This window comes from Anolis sagrei, chromosome 3, assembly GCF_037176765.1.
Source record: "Anolis sagrei isolate rAnoSag1 chromosome 3, rAnoSag1.mat, whole genome shotgun sequence".
NCBI classification, from domain to species: Eukaryota; Metazoa; Chordata; class Lepidosauria; order Squamata; family Dactyloidae; genus Anolis; species Anolis sagrei.
In genome coordinates this window covers 82,462,147-82,485,783 of record NC_090023.1, presented here as the reverse complement: position 1 = coordinate 82,485,783, position 23,637 = coordinate 82,462,147, and the positions used below count along the sequence as shown (strand labels likewise).

General features: G+C 39.5%; 1 protein-coding gene across 15 annotated transcripts in view; it reads right to left on the bottom strand.

Annotated features, from left to right (window-relative positions):
- Positions 1 to 23,637, bottom strand: part of DMD (dystrophin) — a 1,568,405-nt gene that overhangs the window by 476,885 nt on the left and 1,067,883 nt on the right. For all 15 annotated transcript variants that reach the window (XM_067466757.1, XM_067466754.1, XM_060770144.2 and 12 more), the window contains 2 exons: positions 12,771 to 12,918; positions 7,549 to 7,698 (listed from right to left, as the gene is read on the bottom strand). In XM_067466757.1, coding sequence (XP_067322858.1) covers positions 7,549 to 7,698; positions 12,771 to 12,918 — 298 coding nt within the window. The remainder of the gene's footprint in view (positions 1 to 7,548; positions 7,699 to 12,770; positions 12,919 to 23,637) is intronic.

Here is a 23,637-nt window from a genome sequence, read left to right as displayed (position 1 = left end):
GTGTGGTGGCCTCACAACTCCAGGCATTCTTGGTAGACACGGATTATCTGGATCCGGCACAGTCTGGCTTTAGGCCGGGACATGGTACCGAGACAGCCTTGGTCGCCTTAGTGGATGATCTGCGCCGGGAGCTCGACAGGGGGAGTGTGTCCCTGTTGGTGCTGCTGGACCTCTCAGCGGCCTTCGATACCGTCGACCACGGTATCCTTCTGGGACGCCTTGCGGGGATGGGTCTTGGAGGTACTGTCTTACAGTGGCTCCACTCATTCCTTGAAGGTCGGTCTCAGAAGGTGTTACTGGGAGACTCCTGTTCAACTCCACAACCTTTGTCTTGTGGGGTTCCTCAGGGATCAATACTGTCTCCCATGTTGTTCAACATCTACATGAAGCCGCTGGGCGAGATCATCCGGAGTTTCGGGGTACGGTGTCATCTGTACGCAGATGATGTCCAACTCTGTCACTCCTTTCCACCTGCTACTAAGGAGGCTGTCAAGGTCCTGAACCGGTGCTTGGCCGCTGTGACGGTCTGGATGAGGGCGAACAAATTGAAATTGAATCCAGACAAGACAGAGGTACTCCTGGTCAGTCGCAAGGCCGAACAGGGTATAGGGTTACAGCCTGTGTTGGATGGGGTCGCACTCCCCCTTAAGACGCAGGTTCGCAGTTTGGGTGTGATCCTGGACTCATCGCTGAGCCTGGAACCTCGGGGTACGGTGTCATCTGTACGCAGATGATGTCCAACTCTGTCACTCCTTTCCACCTGCTACTAAGGAGGCTGTCGAGGTCCTGAACCGGTGCTTGGCCGCTGTGACGGTCTGGATGAGGGCGAACAAATTGAAATTGAATCCAGACAAGACAGAGGTACTCCTGGTCAGTCGCAAGGCCGAACAGGGTATAGGGTTACAGCCTGTGTTGGATGGGGTCGCACTCCCCCTGAAGACGCAGGTACGCAGTTTGGGTGTGATCCTGGACTCATCGCTGAGCCCAGGTTTCGGCGGTGACCAGGGGAGCTTTCCCACAGTTAAAACTCGTGCGCCAACTGCGCCCGTACCTTGGGAAGTCTGACTTGGCCACGGTAGTCCACGCTCTGGTCACATCCCGTTTAGACTACTGCAACACACTCTACGTGGGGTTGCCTTTGAAGACGGCTCGGAAGCTTCAGCTAGTCCAACGCTCGGCAGCCATGATACTAACAGGAGCGAAGCGCAGGGAGCATACCACTCCTCTGCTGCACCAGCTCCACTGGCTGCCGATTTGCTACCGGGCTCAATTCAAAGTGCTGGCGTTGGCCTATAAAGCCCTAAACGGTTCTGGCCCAAGTTACCTATCCGAACGTATCTCTGCCTATCAGCCCGCCAGGACCCTAAGATCTTCTGGGGAGGCCCTGCTCTCTATCCTGCCTGCTTCACAGGTGCGGCTGGCGGGGACGAGAGACAGGGCCTTTTCTGTGGTGGCCCCCCGGCTGTGGAACGCCCTTTTTATGGAAGTAAGATCAGCCCCCTCGCTGATGGTGTTTCGAAGAAGACTAAAAACTTGGATGTTCGAACGGGCATTCGGTTGAACAGTGCAATCAATGTGAATGATTACAGGAATTGGAAAATCGGACGACGAATTGGATAATGATTTTAGTTATGAGTTGTATCGGGTTAACTATTGTTGCGCTAATATTGTGTATTATGCTTTTGTGATCTTAAATTGTATATTGTTGTTGATTTTATTCTTGCTGTAAACCGCGTTGAGTCGCCGGCCAGGCTGAGAAACTGCAGTATACAAGTAAAGTAATAAATAAATAAATAAATAATAAATAATGACCAGTGCTTTGTATTTAGTCTGGAAGCAGTCTGGCAGCCAGTGAAGCTGCCGTAGCGTAGGAATTGTCCACTCCCTGTACGGCACTCCAGTTAGTAATCTGGCTGCTGATCTAATTTCTGAACCAGTTAAAGCTTCTGAAATATCCTCAAAGGTAGCCCCATGTAGAGAGCATTGCAGTAGTCTAGGCGGGATGTGACTAAGACATGGACTACCATGGCCAGATCTGACGTCTGAAGATGTGGGCGCAACTGACACACAAGTTTTAATTGTGTGAAGGCACTTCTACCCACTTCTGACACCTGGGGTTCCAGGGTCAGCGATGAGTCCAGGATCACACCCAGACTGTTGATCTGTGTCTTTAGGGGGGGGGGGCGTGTGACCCCTTCCAACACAGGTTGTAACCCCACATCTTGATCTGCCTTCCGGCTGACCAGAAGTACCTCTGTACTGTCTGGATTTTCCCTCAACTTATTAGCCCTCATCCAGTCCATCACTGTTGACAGGCACAAGTTTAGGGGCAAGATGTCATCTTAGGCATTTGGTGGAAAGGAGTAATAGAGTTAAGTGTTGTTGGCATAAATTTGACACCAAACCCCAAAACTCTGGATGATCTCTCCCAGTGGTTTCATGTAAATGTTAAAAACCATGAGGGACAGAATTGAGACCTGAGGGACCACACAGGCCACTGACCATGGAGTCAAATAGGAGTCACCCAGCACCATCATCTGGGTCCAACCCTCCAGGAAGGATTAGAACCACTGTAGAACAATGCTCCCAAGCCCCATCCCGAAGAGATGGTCCAGAAGGATACCATGATCAATGTTATCAAAAGCCACTGTGAGGTCCAGGAGAACTAGTAGGGACACACATTCCCCTTGTCTAGTTCTCTTCATAGATCATCCACTAAGGCAACCAACACCATCTCTGTCCCATAGCTAGGCCTGAAACCAGACTGAGATGGATCCAGATAATTGGTTTCATCCAAGAACCTTTGTAGTTATGAGGCCACCACCTTCTTTAGAACCTTGTCCAGGAAGGGGAGATTGGATACTGTCCTATAATTACTCATTTGAGGGGAATGCAGGAATGACTAGGTATTATAAAATTGTGTTGTTAGATTGCAATCTTGGAGTGGCATCCTATATTCAGCCTCCAGGACCCTCCATATATCACTATTGTTGTAGCTCAGCAGCAGTCACAGCAGCCAGGAGCTGATGAGTTCACTAATAATTTAGAGTTAGAAGGGATTGTGGGTTTTCCTGGAATCCATAGTGATACAGGCCAAGGGCATGATGCAGGCCAAGAAAATGAAACCATTTCTGATAGTGATGCAGGGCCTGAAAATATAATTGCCTCTGAGCCTCAAGGTCAGTCACAGGAGTTGAAATCATCCTCCCTAAATAAGAGTTGGAGGGAAGACAAATTGACAGGAAATTATCACGGGAAAGCACCTGGTGATACAGACCTAAGCAAGGAAACACGCTTGCAGATTAGGGCAGAAAACCAGCTTTGTAGATCAACATAGCTTCGTGAGTATCAGAAATTCCGTGGCAGGTGTAATGATTTCATGTTTGTTTATTAAGAGCTAATGGACACCCTGGCTTCAACTGAGGCAATGTGGCATTCAAGTTAGAAGCTAGGCCTGAGTGCTCTAGTTCATGTTTCAAGCCTTGGTTTTGGATTTAAGTATCTCGAGAGTTTTTCCATGTTCTTGTTTTATATTTCTGTTTCAGTTTTGCTAAGCATATCTTCTGCTTGTGGACTTAAGCTGCCTTTGCATTTTGGGACTTTTTTGGATTGTGTTATCTTTGGATTTACAAGAGACAATTGATTTCCTGTTTAGTTATCATCTATTGCTGACTCTTTTGGATTATACACCTTATTTCTTATACCTGATTTTTCCATATAATTTTTATGTGTGCGTAGTTTTTTTTTTGTTTTACAATAAACTGTTTGTTTATACTATGGACTCTTGTGTGGTGCTGTAGTCATCGGTGGCTTCAGGCCTGGGGTGCAACAACTAGGCCCAAAACAAACACTACAAATACAAATAAAGTGGCCAGTTTCATTTTTTAATACTACGAGCCAGTGAAAAGGAGGAATAGAGGCTCTTTGAAATCCTGAAAATGGCACTTTTGGACATCTCCAGTTGTCAGTTTTTGGTGGTTCCAAAGTGGGATGAGCTACTTGGATGGATATTAAAACAGTCTTGGAGCTCATGTGTTTTTCCTCTGCTTTTGTAAATTTTAACATGACATCTCTTCCCCAATCCCACAATGATTTTTTTTTTTTTACTGGTTGAAATGAAATCATTTTCTCTACATCTATAGAGACCAGTTAGTTCAATTATTTTGTTCAGGAGGTACAGAAATTTGTTTTGTTCTGGCAATAAATAGTCAGATAGTTTCTTCAGTGTTGAGTAATAATTGCTAATAAAGGGGAGCAGATTGGACAAGTGTAGAGCAAGGATTATAGAGTAAGATGGAAACCCACAGAGTACTTTTTTCTAGGCTGAATGTGGATAAATGAAAGAACACAGCTTTTGGCACCCATCTTACCTTCACATAATCTGACTCATTCCTCTTCTCTGACATTGAACTAAGAAAGACTAATAATCTCCTTTCTTCAGAAGCACAGTTTACTGGGCCCATGGCCAATTTATTGATGCATTTATTGTACAATAAAATGTAAGAAACACATTATAGATGTCTTTCATATCCTGGCAGGTGGCATATGGCAAGAACTGAATATCTCAGAAAGGCCATTGCCTGGTATCCTTTTACTATACTTTGAAGCACCAGGTAGCCAGGCTTACCTCACTATAGCAGTAAGAAGTACAGCTATTAGCTTCTTTGTGAACTGAAAAATAGACTAAAGATTCTTTAGCTAAAGGAAAATATCTTCACTTAGAACACATTGTTCAATGTATCATTAAAACATTCATAAAGAAAGTGCTGTGTTTAAGTAACACTCAGATTTTACAAGTCATTCTTTCATCACTGTGTGTATCTGCCCTTCATGCTGCCTGTCAACTTATAGCAACCCTGCACATTTCATGGGGTTTCCTTTGGCAAGGAAGACTCAGGCCTCTTCCACACAGCTGAATAAATTCCCACATTATCTGCTTTGAACTGGAATATATGGCAGTGTGGACTCAGATAACTTAAGGCCCTTCCACACAACCTTATATCCCCCCTGGGCATACAGAGGACTGGGCGACCTGGAAGGCACTGAACAGACTGCGCTCTGGCACCACGAGATGCAGAGCCAACCTTCAGAAATGGGGCTACAAAGTGGAATCCTCGACATGCGAGTGTGGAGAGGGGCAAACCACTGACCACCTGCTGCAATGCACCCTGAGCCCTGCCACATGCACAAGGGAGGACCTTCTTGCAGCAACACCAGAGGCACTCCAAGTGGCCAGATACTGGTCAAAGGACATTTAATCAACTCTCATACTCACAAATTTTGTAATCTGCTTGTTTGCTTTGCTCTGTTAGAAATGTAATATAATTTGACTGGTTGTTCTGACACGACAAACAAACAAACAAACAAACAACCTTATATCCCAGAATATCAAGGCAGAAAATCCCACAATATCCACTTTGATCTGTGTTATCTCAATCCACACTCAGATAACGTGATTTTCTGCCTTGATATTCTGGGATATAGAGCTGTGTGGAAGGGTCCCTAGTTCAAAGCAGATGTCGTGAGTTTTCTGCCTTGACATTCTGGGTTATATGGCTGTGTGGAGGGGCCCTCAGAGGTGGTTTTGCCAGTTCCGTTCTCTGAAATACAGCCTACAACACAGTTATTCATTGGTAGTCTCCCATCTAAGTAACTAAGGGCTCTTCCACACAGCCATATAGCCCAGAATATCAAGGCAGAAAATCCCACAATATCTGCTTTGCATTGGGTTAGCTGAATTCACACTGCCATATATCCCAGAGGCGGCCCTAGGTAATTTTCAACGGTAAGCAAACAGTATTTTGCCGCCCGCCCCCCCCCCCCCCAACCAATCACTGATATATATTTTCTGTTCATCGTGGGAGTTCTGTGTGCCATATTTGGTTCAATTTCATCATTGGTGGTGTTCAGAATGCTCTTTGATTGTAGGTGAACTATACATTCCAGTAACTACAATTTGCATATGTCAAGGTCTATTTTCCCCCAAGAGCGCCTCAAGAGCACCCCTGGGCAAAATCAACTATACTGTGAATGCTTACTTTGCATAATGGGTTGAGCCGCCCCTGATCCCAGTTCAGAAAATGTGGGATTTTATTCAGCTTTGTGGAAGGGGCCTTAGCAAGGCTGATCCTACTTCCAAGATCAAACAGTATCTGGTGCCTTTAGGGTATTTATACCCTCATTCTCATCACTATTCTGCTTCATCTTAGACTCCTTTTTACCCATCTTCTCCGAACCAAACACGATAGACATTAAATACAATTGTCATCTTGACTATTTTTGCTGGTTTCAAGGCTATTTTCCGTTTCTATGCATCACATTTCTTGAACAGTTATGAAAGCATGGTTTTTCAACATCTAGTTTTTATTCACAGAGTTCTCCAGGATTGCTATCAAAAGATGAAACCATTTTAAGTCTTAACCTATAGCTTAGAGGAACAAGAGTATATTTACAAATAACATGATGACCATGGATGTAATTCTCTTTCCATAAACATTTCTCATAGATGATAAGGCTAATAATGGCTATTAATAATGATGTAGCCATCATTATTACTAACCATTGAGCACTAGGGACCTTATCACATCAGCCAGGCAAAGTATTCTGCTTTGCCTGGCTTTATCAGCAAACTGAGGGGCAGCAGGCAAATCTGTTGCCCCATGAGCTGCTCACTTGCAGTGACACTTTATCCATCACACGGGGGAAGTACACAAAGCTTCCCATGTTGTGAGGGAAGCATCATATGATGCTTCCACTCCAGTTGTGGGTGAGACCTCCGCTGGAAGCCCAGCAACATCATATGATGATCACTGTGCCCATCCATTGCTGGACTGTTGGGGACATGTTCTAGGAAGCTAAAAAAGACCTGTGTCATGTGGTCATAGGTCTCACCCACAACTGCTATAGATAGTAAAATATTTCATATTATTTTAAATATTTTCCACATGCTATCTGATTCTCTGCTGTGTGAGCAGACTCTCATACAAATATGATTCTTTGTATATTTCAATGGCAGATTTGAAACTATGGAATTTTGAAATTTCATGGTTAGGGAAAGATCAGAGAGCAAGAAAATAATGTGTAGTAATAGTTTTAATGCCAGCATTAAGACACTATTTGGGCTTCAACAATTCAATGCCTTCTTTCTATTTTCAAAGCACTCTATAGTTCAATGTATTGTCAAAGGCTTTCATGGCTGGAATCACTGGGTTGTTGTAGGGTTTTTCGGGCTATATGGCCATGTTCTAGAGGCATTCTTTCCTGACGTTTCACCTGCATCTATGGCAAGCATCCTCAGAGGTAGTGAGGTCTCACTATCTCTGAGGATGCTTGCCATAGATGCAGGCGAAACATCAGGAGAGAATGTCTCTAGAACATGGCCATATAGCCCAAAAAAACCTACAACAACCCACTCTATAGTTGTGTCCAAGAATAAAGAAGATGCTTCCGGCCCTCTGAGAAATGAGAAAAATGATTGCTGAAAAATATGGGAGACACCTGTAACAGATTACCGATATATAGTACAACACAGTTGTTCATATATCTAACCTTTATCCAACGATGATTAGCCTCTTTGAGTCTAGTGTCAAGCTTATGTTTTACTTCGGGGCCCAGTGATGCACTACCGAGTGCTTTTCCTCCAGCTTCATTTAATTGTTTCAGTATTCCCTTGTGCGCAGGCACTTCTTCCACTCTTAACTGGAACAGACAAATGCAACATTTAAAATGAACTGTAGGAGAATTTTCAACTCCCTTATCTTCACCTCTATTGATTAGTTTATCAGTTGAAGTAACTAGACTAGAGAGCTCAATTCAACACAAAAATATCCACAGTTTTTGTTTTAGGTTGCAATGCCTCAAGAAAAGAAAGGGGTGGGGTGGAGATAACAGTTCTGCTTTTGCATTAGGTAGGTTTTTTTTCCTTTGGTAGATCTTTTTTCAAGAGCCAGATAGTCACCAGAATTTCAGTCACGGTGGGAGAAAATAGCATAATAGAACCATTAAAAGCATAATGGTATGTATGTCAAAATAACAACATCAAATAATTGTCAGTGTTTTGGAAAGATTGCCAACTTCTTTAAATGAGGTTATTGTATTGACTCTGATTAGATGCAATTCAGGCTGTCACAGTCCTCCCTCAAACTGTTTTAATTCTCAAAAGTGGTATATAAACAGCATCATCTTGACACATGTATTTTTACAATGTATCACTCCACAAATGTCCATTGGTCATGAAAATAAACAAAGGTAAGTTATGGAATTAAAAACGCACCTATGCACTTTAGCGTATTGAGAGGAGGAGGATTAGGACATGTTAAATGCTGGCTAACCCACTTGCATTATGATACATCTTAAATGAAGCACCAGTGTTAGTCATTTTTAATGTAATGTCTATTAATTTGCTTTCGGAGTGTACATTGTAATATTTACTTATTATTTAGTTTTTATGTCTTAATGGATTGTTCCTGTTTTTATTTTATTTTGATGCTTAATTCCTTTGTTGTAAGTTTTTGGCTGTTACCATCCATTATCCTGTACCATTTTGATTTGTTTTTACCTATTTCAAAGCACTGAATGTTTGAATTTTTTTCCTGTAAACCACCCCGAGTCCTTCTAAAGAGAAAGGAAGGTCTAGAAATAAAGTTTTCTTATTATTATTTTTATTACAAATACTGTAGTTTCTTGCTGTGTCTTGAACACTGAGACCTAAAGCCAACGATAAATCATTGGCTGAATGGTTAAATCAGTATGCCACTTATGGGTTTCAGTTGGAACTGGAACTTGCATTTAGAGCTGAAACCCCAACAAATAATCCATCCCTTCTGTCCTACCAAAAAAAGTATTCTAAGCATGTATTACTGGCAGGATCTGGAACAGTGGGTATAAACTAGATACGCGTCTGAGTGTGCATGTTATCAATTCACAATCCATTTGTTTCCATTAGAATATGTATTCAGATGTGCACCTATATTCACATTCTATGTCTCCTGCTAAATTGGGGTGTTAGTTTAAGACTGGAAACAAAGATACTTTTCAAATGTATATGTTTTGAATTTGAGCAAGAACCTTGCAGTATTGCAGCCTTTCACACTGAATGGACATATTTACTAGATTGACAATTTGAGTTCTCAGAATACTTTATTGAACTTTTCTGAGATAGCAAATAGTAATAAACACAGAACTACAATAGTTTTGCTGTCTCGTTTTGGTAGCTCTTGACAAAACTCAATTTAGAAAGGAGTCAGAAAAAGGACATTTTATGGGACTTTTTAACTACCTCTTCAGCTACCACAAAATCTCGCAGAGAAAAGAAAATTTAAATAGTTCCTGTGGAACAGGCAAACATTTCAAGCTGTTCTTCAAGGCACTTGAATCAGTGCTCAATCATTTCTGGAGTGTTTTGCAGCATTAAGGATTTGGCAAGAATTTTCTGCTTTACAGCCACCATCAAGCTAATGATTTTGGTCCCAAGTGAGGAAAAAGGCTTTCAGGATTACTAACAGTGCAATCCTATGTCTGTTTACTCAGAAATAAGCCCTACTGTGCTTAATGATGTTCACTCCCAGGTAAAGGGCCAAAGGATTGCACTTTAAATAAAAGCAAAAGTAGATGATCCAGTTCAACATTAACATCACAGGGAGGATGTTATTTCTTGTTCATGGATATGAACTTCGAAGCCGAAGAGTTTATACAGTTACTGAAACTAAATACTGAGTAAAAGGAAATTAATCTGTCTTTTAGCTAAATTCTTCCTTCATATTTGTAAGTGACTTACAACTGGGAAGACATTTAAAAATGATCCAATAAACTAGTATTTATTTACATAATTTTTGGAACACATACACTTATTGACCTACATATACATTCTTGAGAGGCACTGCAGTGTAGTATTGTGATTGCTGTACTACAAATTTGTAGAACAGGATTTGACTCTTTGCTAAACCATAGAAATCCATTCGGGGCACATCTATACTGACCACAGAAGGTGACGTCAAATGGGTTTGGAACCAGTGTCGGAGAAACCAGTTTGGACGTACGGATAATTAAATTGACATGTCTGGATCAGGTTTGAGGTCAGGAAAGGGATTATACTGACCACAGAAGGTGACATCAAATGGGTTTCACCAGTATCTGTGGCTTGGGAGCTGCCAGAGAATGCAATACCCCCTCTCCCGCCATTTTCAATCAAAATGTGCACCAGTGGTTCTGGAGGCATAAGATGGGAAGAAAGAAAGGGAAAGTGACATTTAGCAGTGGGGGTAATAAATTATCTGTTCCAAGAGATCAATTAGCCCCCTGCTGCCCCTTGGGATGTTTTTCAGCAGCTCCCCACTCCTTTTTTTCCAAATTTTTAAATGTGGTCCAGTGTGGGTAAACATCTACAAAGTCCTTTGCATTCTTTGGAGCCATATTTCTTTATGATGTAGCATAGATTTAGAGTTTGCGGAAGTCAATTAAGGTGTTTAACTAAGAGTTTCCAAAACTTTGCTTTGTGTGCATTAAAGGCCTGAATTTGCATTGCATGTGTTTTGTAGCTGCTGCATTTTGTAGTTAGCTTCAAATTTCATTACATGGTCAGTACATATGTGCCCTAGGTGAGCCTGAACAAGTCCTTCAGTCTCACTGAAATCCCAAGGAAAACCCTTCTGAAAAAAATATTTCCAAGAAAATTATATGATAGATTTCCCCTAGGGTCACCAGAAGGTAAGCAAATCACAGTTACAGCAGGTAAATTGTGTCATTTCCTTAAATGAATTACGTTATGTCACTCTCCTGGTGTGAAATGGCATGGAAAGTTGTTTATTAACACAAGAAAGCTGTCAATGATCTCCTTTTGTAAAAGTAATGCCTTCCAGCAGTCTCCCACCAGAAGAAATGTGGGAAGGGAGGGAGCAAAGTGATGTGATAAATTCAAGGTGATGGCTCAATTCTATGGGATCCTAGGATTTGTAGTTTGGTAAGGCATCAGCACTCTTTGACAGAGAAGGAAAAAGCTCTTGCAGAACTACAAATTCAGTAATTCCATAGCATTGGGCTATGTTATCTAAACTGCTGTCAAACATCATAAATTCTACGATGTAGATGTATCCTCAGTCTGTCTTTTGAAAGATATGTAACCTCAACAGCTCAAGGAGATATTGTGGCATTTTAACACTGCATGCAAACACTTAGTTTAGCACACTAAAATAAGAGGGAAAGAGCTGTGAATGAATGAAACTTCCACAATAAAAAGGGGGCTGTCCAGATGATATTCTGGCCAACCCGCAATTAATTCACCACAATCCAGGAAAACACTGGTTTGTGGCAAATTAATTAAATAGTGGATTTATTCTGCGCCTTCTTGGAAAATGCAGGATGAACCCACTACTTCTAGTGTCTGGAATGCAGTCCAGAGATCATTCTTACTGTTTTCTGGACTAAATTAGTCCAGAAAACTGTGGGAATTCTACCCCCCCCCCAAGCCCCCAAACCCCTTTTAAAAGTAAGGAAAACTTACCTGGTCTCCATTACAGTGTTGCCAGAGCTCTTCCCGGCATGTAGAGGTGATGCACCAGGAGAACGTGGGGGAGGGGTGGAGGAGCAATTTTCCTCCCCTCCCCCCTGCTCTCCTTTGCTCGTCATTTCTACATGCTGGGAGAGCTCTGGCAAGATTGTAATGGAAGCCAGGTACGTTTATTTAACTATTAAAGGGGGGCTGGGGGCTGTGAGTGTGGGGGAGTCTGTAGATGTTTGCTGGGCTAGTTGCAGCAGAACATTTGGACACCCACCCCAGAAAGCATGTGTAGACAGGCTCCCAGGAACATCCACATTTTTTAAATGCAGATACTCCTGGGATAAAGGGCTGTCTGTGTGCGCCGGAATTAGCATTATATAACTGAGACTTTTCTCTACTTATCACCCAGTTTTCTTCTGCGGGATTCAGGGAAATGTCATTTAGAGAAGCTGAGGCCCTCTGTAGTTGAGAATTCTACAGCCCCCACCCTAAACTACATTTCCTAGAATTCTGCAGGAGCAAACAGTGTGGTAGGGAGATAAAGCTCAATTCTATAATGCTAACGAGAATTTGTCCTGGGTCTCAGACATTAGACTTATTGGCACTGCAACTATTCTGAGCTATACTAAGTGGTGTACTAGTTTACTTTGATGACATACACCATAAACCAAGCAAGTGAAGTAATCCATACTGAAACAGCCAAAATGGCTAAGCGAATTGACCTAGAAACTGAGACTTTGTGAACTTTCATGCAAGATTATATTTTTTAAAGACGTATGATAATGATTTGCTATTAAGAAGTTTTGAGTGTGTACCTTTTGACACTTGACTTCAACTATCTGTGTCCATTAAAATGTCTCAAAATAGGGTTTTCTGTTTATTAACTGAAAAACTGATAATGGGCACTAACTTTCAACTAGGGCTCCAAATGTTTGACACTAAATAGAAAAAAAATCTATTTTTTCTTTTGTGGCTTGCCATAAATGTTGAAGTTTTAAGCATTTTCAAACATTATAATATATTATTATAAATTATAATAGTTTCTCTGCAGAGTCATCTCAAGAAGTGTGTGTGCTTTTTTTTAAAGGTGATGTTAATGGGGTGATTTCTAATATATATGGTATTGTTCTGGCTGATACTAATTACCAACTTTACTTAGCTCCACAGAAATGAACACACAGACACACACATATATGGCTTATATCTATGGGGCAAAGGGAAGGCTGAGGAATTATTGACCTAGGAAAGAATACGTAATTCTTCAAAAACCTTTTACCTTCACTTTTTCAAGAGTATCTTTTAACTGGAACTCATTTCCTGGTTCAAGAGGAATGCCAGTAGCACTACTTCCTTCATCTAACCATAAAATAAGCTTGTTGAAATTATGCTGGAATTCTGCCAGAAGATTCTGTTCTTCTTCAATCCTGTGGTGATAAGAAAAAATGAAATTAACAGGGTGATTTTATATAGGGGGGGGGGGGGGGAGAGGGAGAGAGATGGGTAATGATTATCAGTTCTTTATAGCAACTCAGCAATGAATAACATAAATACATTTGGCTTTAATTAAATTAATATAAACACATTAATGTCAAAGTCAATGTTTTATAAGTCCAAAACTGAGCTGATATTTTAAAATAATAAACCCTAATATATAATTTCTATATAAATGGTGGAACAGATATTATGTGGAGCAAATTCCCCTGCCATCCTGCAGATACCTGTGGCACTAAATCTGCTTCTGAAGTTTGGGCCACTGTATAGAACAAATGTGGGAAATTATCTGGCCCAGGAGAATGAAAAGCCCCACTTAAATTAGCAGATTCTCGTCATGTAATGCATCTTAGTTTTAAAATCTCCAGAAGATGGCTCTCTCTCATTCCCACAACCATCATAGGAGCATTCGGGGAGAACCTTGGAAAGTTCCTTCTCAGTGGTTGCTCCCAGATCATGGAGTTCTTTGACATAAGAATCTAGGTGAGCAACCTCTCTGATGTCTTCTGGCCAGTAGACAAATATCTTTCTGTTCATATAAGCATTAGAGTGTTAGCTATCTGATGCACATCTTTTCATTGAAGTCTGAAATTAGTCACTTAAATAAGAGTTTTAAATGGGAGGGTTATCTAGATCAATGGTTCTCAACTTTTGGGACTTCTACTCCCAGAAGTCCAACTGTCAGAAATGCTGGGAACTGAAGTCCAAAACATCTGTAGGATCAAAGATTGGTAACTACTGATCTAGATCTATTGCAATTTGTTTTCAGGCCTGGCTATAGGGAAGACATGTCTGTGTTCATCAATTTATAAGCAACACTGGAAATGAGACAGAAGAGTGTGTTCTCCCAGGCCTCTCAGCCATGGTATCCTTCTGGGTCAGCTTGTTAGGATGGAACTTGGTTTTTTCCCCAGAGTGACAAACCCAGAAGGTTGAGCTAGGCAACTCCTATTTGAATCTTAAGAATCAGCCTGTGAAATCTCTCAGAGTTCGTCCCCCCCCCCCCATGCAATTTAACATATACATGAAACTGCTGGGAAAAGTCTGCAATTTTGGGATTCAGTGCTCTTCCACACAGCTATATAACCCAGATTATAAAAGCAGAATAACCCACAATATCTGTTTTGAACTGGATTATCTGTGTCCACACTCCCATATATCCCAGTTCAAAGCAGATAATGTGGCATTTTATTCAGCTGTGTGGAAGGGGCTTCAGTATGCAGATGACCCCCCCCCCCCCAACTTTAGTACTACTTTCCAACACAATCCAAAGGAGTTATTTTGTTCCTAAATCAATGGCTGCCATCAGTAATGAGCTGGATGAGAGCAAATAAATTGAAACTTAATCTTAATAAAAGTGAGGCACTCCTGGTCATTTGAAAGGCAGATCAGGGAATATGTATTCAAGCCCTGAAGACACGTTTGCAGCCTGGGTTCATTATTGGATTCAACACTGAGCCTGGAAGCCTAGGTTTCAGCAATGGTTAGACAGGTAGATGCACAGTTAAGGTTTGTGCACCTGCTGTGCCAATTCCTAAAATGTTAGATCCATCCAAGATGACACATGCCTTCATCACATCCTATTGAGGATTACTGTAATGAACTCTAGTTGAAAACTGATTTTGAAGAGTGTGCAGAAACTTCAGCTGGTCCAAAGAGTTGCATCCAGATTGCTAACCTGGACGGGTTAAACGCTAAAGGGAACACATAACTCTCTTGTTGAAATAAGTCTGATAGCTGCTGGTCTGTTTCTGGGGATATTCCAAAATGCTGATCCTGATCTATAAAGTCTATATGGATCAGGTTCAGTTTATCTGAAGAACAGTATATTTTTATATGAAATTCCCTGTGTTTGAGTTCTTCTAAGAAGACCCTGTCCTCTGTTCCACCACCCATCTGATGGGAACACTGGTGAAGACCTTCTTAGTGGCTGTTACCAGCCTCTGATGCTTCCTTCCAGGCAAATTATATTGGCATCCTTCCTACTTTTTTCCATAAGCAGTCAAACATTTTTTTCTGCTTCAACAAGTATTTAAGGGCTAAATTTCATTGGCAGAAGAATAACTGAATTAAGTGGTGCTTACTTCTGAAGGCATGAGCAAATGCACACACACACACACACACACAGAGAGAGAATAATAAACTATGATTATCATGATAGTGATGTACAAACCACAACTAAAGCAAACATGCAATAAATGCCAGCTCCTAGAACATCTTGATACATTTCTAGTAGGCTTTGGAAAATCTCCAAATATCTCTAACATATGATAATGTCACATTCTCTTCAAATCCTCCAGTTAGATTTTAAATGGCAAAATTAAGAGGCATTTCTTTTTAAATTAAATTTACAACACTTGGAAGAATGCATGTCACTAATTTGAGAGATAGTATTGATTCTTTTGTCAACACATTCCAAACAGCACTCTGTAAAAAGTATGTGATTAAAAACAAGTAAGTATCATTGTTTCTTCTACAAAATAAACCTCAGATTATAGGACATTGTTTTCAAGCTAGAGAAACTTGGAAGTGTTCCTGAAAAGAAAAACCTACAAAGGATAAAACCAAAAGTATACATTCCACTTAAGAGATGTCAAATGACTTCAATCTATACAATTTACTTCAGAACATTCACATTAAAGATCACTGAACTAGAAGGAAAATAGACAGTGAACTATGACAGAAAAAAACATTGGAACTAGTGTAGCATTACACCATATGGGAATCATATGCGTTTTTGAAGAAGTAGGTGCCACAATGTTTAATAGGATGTATCTCTCTGGTGAGTATTCATAGGATGGACACATTAAGAGTATTTCTATTTCTTACAAAATTAAATACTTTCATCTTGGTTCTCAGTATTTAAAAAACAGGATGAAATAAATAGAAATATTTATACTAATAATAGCAGCCTACTCATAAAAAAGTAAAACCCATAAGATTAAAATTAACAGAATTGAAAAGCATGGATAAACAAATTTTAAACCTGACACCAGTATTATTCCTAGCCATGACTTATCTCACCTCAGAAAGTGGGAACACTTCAGGTCAGATCCTCTCATTTGCAAAAGGAAAATGTGGTTTTTTAAATTCACTATATTCAGAGCATTTATAGCTTAGAAGATAGGGATCTGGTCTCACTGAATACAAGAGAGATAACACTTTGGGTAGATACCATTTTAGTGTTTCAAGTTGAGTGAGGTATGTTACATGTTGTATGCAAAGTTGTATGGCAAATTTATCTCACATACAAGAGACTAAAGCAATCTAAAGAGGGTTTTTTTTAAAAAAAAATCAAACTGTTGTGAGTCTATTACTGCCTGCAAAAGTCCCTGCTAGCCAACCACTGCTCCTGAAGACAACTTTATAAACATGTAAGGCAGTTGGGGCTCTAAAGACAAGGGAAGATCAATGGCACAGTTAAATGGAAAACATTCTAGCAATATTGTAAATCATAGACTCATAGAGTTGGAAGAAACCTCGTGGGCCATCCAGTCCAACCCCCTGCCAAGAAGCAGGACAAATCTAGTAGTGTAAACATGGCAGATGAAGCACCTACCAAAAACACCTCTGTCTCATATAGTTTTATTTAGCATAATTATTAGAAGTGTGTATGACTAAAAAAAATGCTTCATTTGTCTTTATGAAATTCATGCAATGCCTATTTTTTATTCTGAAGTGTTTTGAACAATTCCTAAGGTGTCTGGGTCATACCTAATATAAAGTGATGAGAAATTAGTTTTTTCCCCTTTTGCTATTAAAAAACCCCTGTAAGAACTAAGTTATACCTGGAGGAGGAGGAGGTCCCTCGGGGCTTGGGGTGGCTCTTCTCCCTCTGCAGTTCGGTCTTTTGTGAGCAGGCCCTGCCCTGCACTGAGCCTGGGAAGAGTCAAAGGCCTGAGGGGGGAGAAGGCCTCTGGCGTGACAGTTTCAGATCCTGTGCCTAGTAGAAAAGCCCCCCCCCCCCTTTTCCCATTCGTTGGCCTCCCTCTCATGATGAGTCACATGCCTGGGAAGCTCCATCAGAGGCTGCAGGACCTCCCTCATCAAGGAAGGAGAGGGGGAGAACAGTCAGGGCAGGACCTGATTGCAGCCTTTGAGTGGTTCATAGAAAGGGAGAGGCCAATGGAGAGTGGGGGGGGGGGGGGAGAACAGCTCTGCCACCACCGAAGGCACAAGGAGGGAGAGGAAGGTGGATGGGAGTTAGAAAAATGACATACAAAAACTTTTTATGAAAACTCATCAGTGGATGTTTTGATCCATTTGAGTTCAACAGGAGGGGGTGGCTCTAGGAGGTCGAAAATCAGGTCGTATGTACAGATTTAATGAAATACAATGTACAACTCTCTTATGATTTTTTTCCACAGCCCTAATAATTATATGTTTTATTATTATAATCCAAACAGCTATCCTTCAGCTTTATTTGAATCTGATAAGAAGGAGGAATAAGCCTATTTGCCATTTGCATACTGATGACACATCTCTGCAGTTCTAAGGATGAGCATACTTTTCTTTTATACAAAATAATTTCTTTAATTCATTCTAAAAGTCTGTCCTAAATTAAATTACATTAAACTTTTTCTTGCATAGGTCTTCCATTAGGATGAACAAGCTCCTTCAGGTTAACTTCTGGTTTAAACAGGTTGAAAGTAATCAAAGGGTGTGTGCAGTTGCACTCTCTTGGAGGCAGGAAGTATTATTTATTAAATTTCTCCATTAATTCTTAGTGTCCAAGAAGGTGCTCTTTAGATGTGTCCTCATTACTACCGCATTCAAGGAGCTAAGACCTGGATTTCAGCTACACAGCTATATAATGTAGTTTGAAATTGTGTTATATGGTCTGTGTGGACTAATGTAATGCAGTTTAACTGCATTGAGCTGCATTATATTAACCTACACTGGCCATTTAATGTAATTTCAAACTGTATTATATGGCAGTGTCGATGGGGCCCTAGTCTCCCATGAGTAAGCCATTCATCATTTTCTGGATCCAGCAATACCATACCTCCGCTTGTTAAATATATTGTTATTGTAATATAATAATGGTATTCTACCCGTTCTGTACAATATAGCCAACTTTACTAACTACAGCAGATATTAAATTGCATTGAGATACACTGCTATAAAGATTTAGGATTAGCATGCCATACACATAAAGGGATATTAGTGACATGCTATGTGCAGTTCAGGGAAGGGAAGATGATAAAGAAGAGAATATTTTAATATGTTAAAATAATCCTATGTTTCTAGGGTTGTCATTTTGACAGCAAAGGTTAAAAATGTTTTACTCAAGCATTTGAGATCTCAAGTGTTATATCTTTGTTTGCCTTCAGGTCTAATGGTTTGCTGGGATTTATTCCAACATGTGGTACTAAGAGTAACAAATGGTGTATTTAAAACTCTCCATCTGCAATTAAGTGCTAGATATTTTATTTCAAGAGTCATTTCAGTACCTTTATACAAGAACATGCTGCAGCCGCTGTCTGAAATATTGGATGAGTAGCTACATGCATTACAAACACTCCTAATATATTTTAAATAAACAGAACAACAGTGAACATGGCAAGGAATTTACATATAATTTAAAAGTAAATGAAAAATACAGCTCACTTATGTGAATTATATAGTTAAATATTAAAATGTAATTAATAACAATTAATTAAATATGGGCTTTAAAATATTCTTGCAAACATTAAAGATGTTGACAGACCCAGCTTCTGTGAATCTAAAGGTTGAAAACAGCTAGGGAGGAGCCTGACAAAACCAGACATACCTAGGGCCCTTCAACACAGCAATATAAACCAGAATGCCAAGGCAGATAATCTACAATATCTTCTTTGAAGTGGGTTATCTGAGTCCACACTACCATATAATCAAGTTCAATGTGTATTTTATACAGCTGTGTGGAAGGGGCCCCTATCTGATCTAGAAGCATTTTAAAGGATCTCTTTTAGCTTCTGGCCAATTATGCTAATGATACATTTCTGGCATCTCTCCATGGATTTGTACCCCAGAGGATGAATCTTTTCAAACACAACTTTAAGACCCAGAGCAAGTCTAAGACATTTTGACAGCCAAGGAGAGAAGAAAATTAATACATCCCATCCACACAAGTCTAGTCTCCAAAACCAGTGAAATTATTTTGGCAGGTGAAGAACAAAATTGCCTATATCAAGCAGTAAAAACATAGTAACAACTCCTCCTTCATGACATCCCATGTGTAATAATGGTAAGGTTGGCACTGTATACAGCCATTACAATTCTGTACTGCAAAAAATACAATTATACCATCTGGTTGGTTACTGTATTGCAGTACAACCTTTTTATCCACAAGGATATTTTTCAAGACCATGATTAATAGCGAGCCTTATATTTTAACTATACTTGGGCTGGAAAAACACCAGAGAATCATACTGGAGGACCTAGATAGACCCACAAACGAGGGGGGGGGGGGGTTTGTAATTTTGCGATGTTGGAAAATGAATTCATGGATACTGAATCTGTGCATAAGAGAGGCTTGCTGTATGTCATAGATTAGGTGAAAGCAATTTTAATTAAAATAACTATTTTAAAAATAATAATTAAAAGATGTATTTTATACACTAAAGCTCATCTTATTACAGCAATATCTGGTTCTTTGATTAGAGACTTCAGGCTAACCTCATGTAAAACAGGCAGAAAGTATTCTGACAGCTAGGGAATTTTCTGGGATATCTGTTGTTTGGGTTTTTTTTTTTCAGGGGACTACTATAGGCAAATTGTGGGAAATCTTTCTGTATTTTATCTTCCCTCACAAGATTTCTGACAGTGGTAGAGTAAAGACTCCCCTATGAAAAACACAGTAGGTGCAGAACACGTGACTTACTTTTCTCCCATCCCCATTCACTATGGATGTGCAAATATTTTTTTAAAGTTTGGTCTCCAGTAGTTCAGATAAAGGATACACAATTTGTATTAAGTAAATATATGCATGCATGGCAGGAGATGTGACCAATAAATGTGGGGGCACTCAATCCATGGTACTTCACACACTCAGTATCTTCTAAAGTAATGATGGATAATATTTTACTTCAAAGTGATGGACCAATTCATACCAGTCTTTTGCCATGGGATTGAGATGGTGGGAGTTGTAATAATCATACAGGAAGAACCCTTAATTCCCTATCACTACTATAAGGAATAGTTTTATATTGTTTAGTCTGCTTTTAAATGAAGTAACATAAATCGACCGTATTTTGTATGATTTATGTTCACCCTGAGACAGCACACAGTTTTCCTTATTTACACAAACCTATGGTATGACCCTACGACCTATGTATTCAAACACAGAGATATAAATCATATAAAGCATGGACTTTATAACAGATTTCAAAGTTTTTCTTGTTTTCACAAAACCAAACCAAACTTCCTTATTGAGGTCCTCACATCTCTTAAGAAATCTACACCTCTCGTCAATATTTATAACAGTATCAGTAGCTGTTTTCAAATGGGAATTTTAGTGGTCACTGGTGTGTGGTTGTAACTTTTAACCTTGTCTTTTTATTTCTGCAATTTATTAGGAAGAGTTAGGCAAGCACAGTAATCAAATACAACCAGTTTTAAATGAATTAATGTCTTCATGTTTTCAACCAGTGGCAGCTGGTTCATTCACAAAGGTGTCATGCAATGTCCTAGGGGAAAATTGTGAGGTGCTGGAAATTTGCCAGATATAGCAAACTTGTTAAGATATAGAAGCATAGAAGTATGTTGGATAAAGTGTGTTTGTCTGCTCACACATGTGCTGAGAAGAAATGGGAAAAAGGCAATCTGTAGTCTGCATTTTGAAATAAAATTTCTTCCTTGGCCTTTGTTCCTTAAGTTATAATTTAATATAACTTGTATTTGTTTATTTATTTATGAAATCTGTGTTCATTTCCATTAATAATAGCACAAAAAGAAAAACAAATTCTTGTGCTGAAGCACAATGCTATGCATGATTACTTGGAAGTAAGTCTTGCTATGTTAAGCAGTTTTTTCCACCCTAAGTATATTTAGAACTGCAGTCTTTACCCAATTATGGATTTAAGTCCCATCCATAGTTTTAGTAACACTGATGACATACTGCTCTATCTATCATTTCCATCTGATACCACAAAACTATTTTTGTGCTAAAGCAGTAGCTGGTGTCTGTAATTGACTGGATGAGGATGGAATAAAATGAAACTGAATCTAGGCAACAGATAGGTATTCCTAGACTGTTGGAAAGCAGATGGGTGAAAAAGGATTCAGCTCATGCTTTATGGTGTTATTCTCCCACTGAATCTCAGGTTTGCAGCTAGGGTGTGCTCCTGGTCTCAGACCTACCATCTTATCACATATGGGGGGGGGGGGGTTAGCCCCTTACTCCTCTTTGGCCATGGATTCTGCTGAACACCACCACATGATGCAGGTCATGGCCCCTCCTCATTGAAGGCAGAAGTGGTGAGGACACATCAAAAGGAAATTTCTTGCATCTTTTGGATAGCTCTGATGGAGCTACCTGTGGTTTTGTGTTTTTGTACGAATCCATGAGACGGTGTGAGCTTCCATCTGTCAGCCCCAAGTTTCCATGCAGGGACATGAGAGAGGCCTCCCACAAGATGGTAACATATCTGGGCATCTCCTGGGCAACATCCTTGTAGACAACCAATTATATCACACCAGAAGCAACTTGCAGTATATTCTCAATCAGCTTCTGACATGAAAAAATAAATGAAAGAGGGGAGCTTTTTCTCAACTCCACCTTCTTTGCAGGGACATTTGGTGAGGGCTTGGAAGGCTTGGAAGCTTTTTAGTGGCTGCTTCCAAGCTGTGAAATCCCTTTTGAAAGAAAATCTGGTTATCCCCACTCCCTTTTCTGCCAGAATATGAAAATGTTTTTATTCAAGCAAGCCTTTTGAATTTTAATTATGCATGTTATGCGTTTTAAAATCTGTATTGGAAATTATATTTTAAATGTTCTCAATTACACTTTTTAAATGATACTGTTGATTACGTCATCTTTTTACCTTTGAAAACTGGTGTTTTAATTTATTATTTTAAAAATTATTTTATGCTGCCTTAAATCAAGAAAGACACAGAATTGGTTTTGCCGGTTCCTTCCTACCATGTATGAAACCAAAAAATGATGGGATGTGAAAGATACTGGATTTTGTAGTATACTTTTAAATGAAAGGATGCCAAAATAACAACAAAATTGAAAGAATATCAGCTTCACTATAAGAGTTATACAATAATGGTCTCATCTCTCTGAAGAAAAGACAGCCACATAGTAACAGAAGGTTTAAAAAATCAACACTTAGTTGGATGCTGCAATTTTATTCAATTGTTATATGTTTTCATGGTAATAAAAGTGGGACTGACTATGTGGAAAAGATCTTTTGTTGCTACTCTTACAAGTGTAAAGAGTTCAGAACCATTTATTTCATTTTTTCAATTAACAATATTTTTGTCCAAACTATTTTTTTGAACTTTGCAGAGTTCATTGTGTAACGTTAACCTGTAAAATGTAGTATAACTGTAGTTAACTGGGCCACAGTTTTATTCCCAGTTCAGACAAAACAATCATTTCCTCAGCCTTACAAAACTGACCTTTCACTTTTTAATTGGAATATTATACTCTTGCATGTACCAAAAAACATTGAGAGAATGTGCAAGGCTATATTGTTTAATTAAACAGTTACGCCAAATTTGAATTTGTATCCTGCCTTCTTAGGTAAGGGACAAAATACTTTTGTGTTAAATTGTGTTCATTTATAAAATGTTCATTTTGATATTTCAGATAGAAATTTGGTTTTGGCTATAGGTTGTATTATCCAACATTACTATAGAAAAAACATCTAATCTTATCTAGAACAGGATGTAAATATTCTTATCCATATGTCTATGAAGTTACATAAAATATGATTATATAAACTATTCACTGAGGCAGCTGAGAGTTATGCATTCAAAACTGGTTCATATTCATGTTCTCTACATATTCACTGCTTTAGGGAATACATAAGAAGCATGAAAGCCCTCAATCCTCACATACCAGGCAACAGATACTACTAACACATATATCAGTTGAGTGACATTTCCTCTACTATTCATGGGAAATTGATGATGTGAGGAGAAATTGTAACAGGGACCCCAATTCTACCTGTCACAACAGAGATTGCTGTTGGGAGAGAGTGGGAACATCAGTCAGATGTTTCCTGACCAATAGGGGAACAGATTGCTGTGACAGGGATTCTAGGGGTTGGGCTGGAAGATACTACTTAGATACATAATTAAGGTTTTGTAGCTAAGTTACCAATAGAAAATTCTGCCCGACACCATTAAATATTAATATATAATGAATGATTATTTAGGAAGAAAAATGTGAAACTAGAAAAAGTGATATAGCTGCACAGCAAACTCAAAGAAAAAGTGACAAGGAAAAAGATCATGCATAAAGATGGGAAGCAAGGGCAAATCTACAAGGAAGAATTTAGATGTATAGTCCAAGCTTGCAAGAATAGTGGGTGGAAAGCTAAAGCTCAAAATGGGCTGAGACAGTCTAAGCAAGAAAAGAAGCAACAGAAAGGTTTGTTTTTCAAATATATTCAAAGCAAAAGTAGGACAAAGAACATTGTGAGATTGTAAGCATGGTG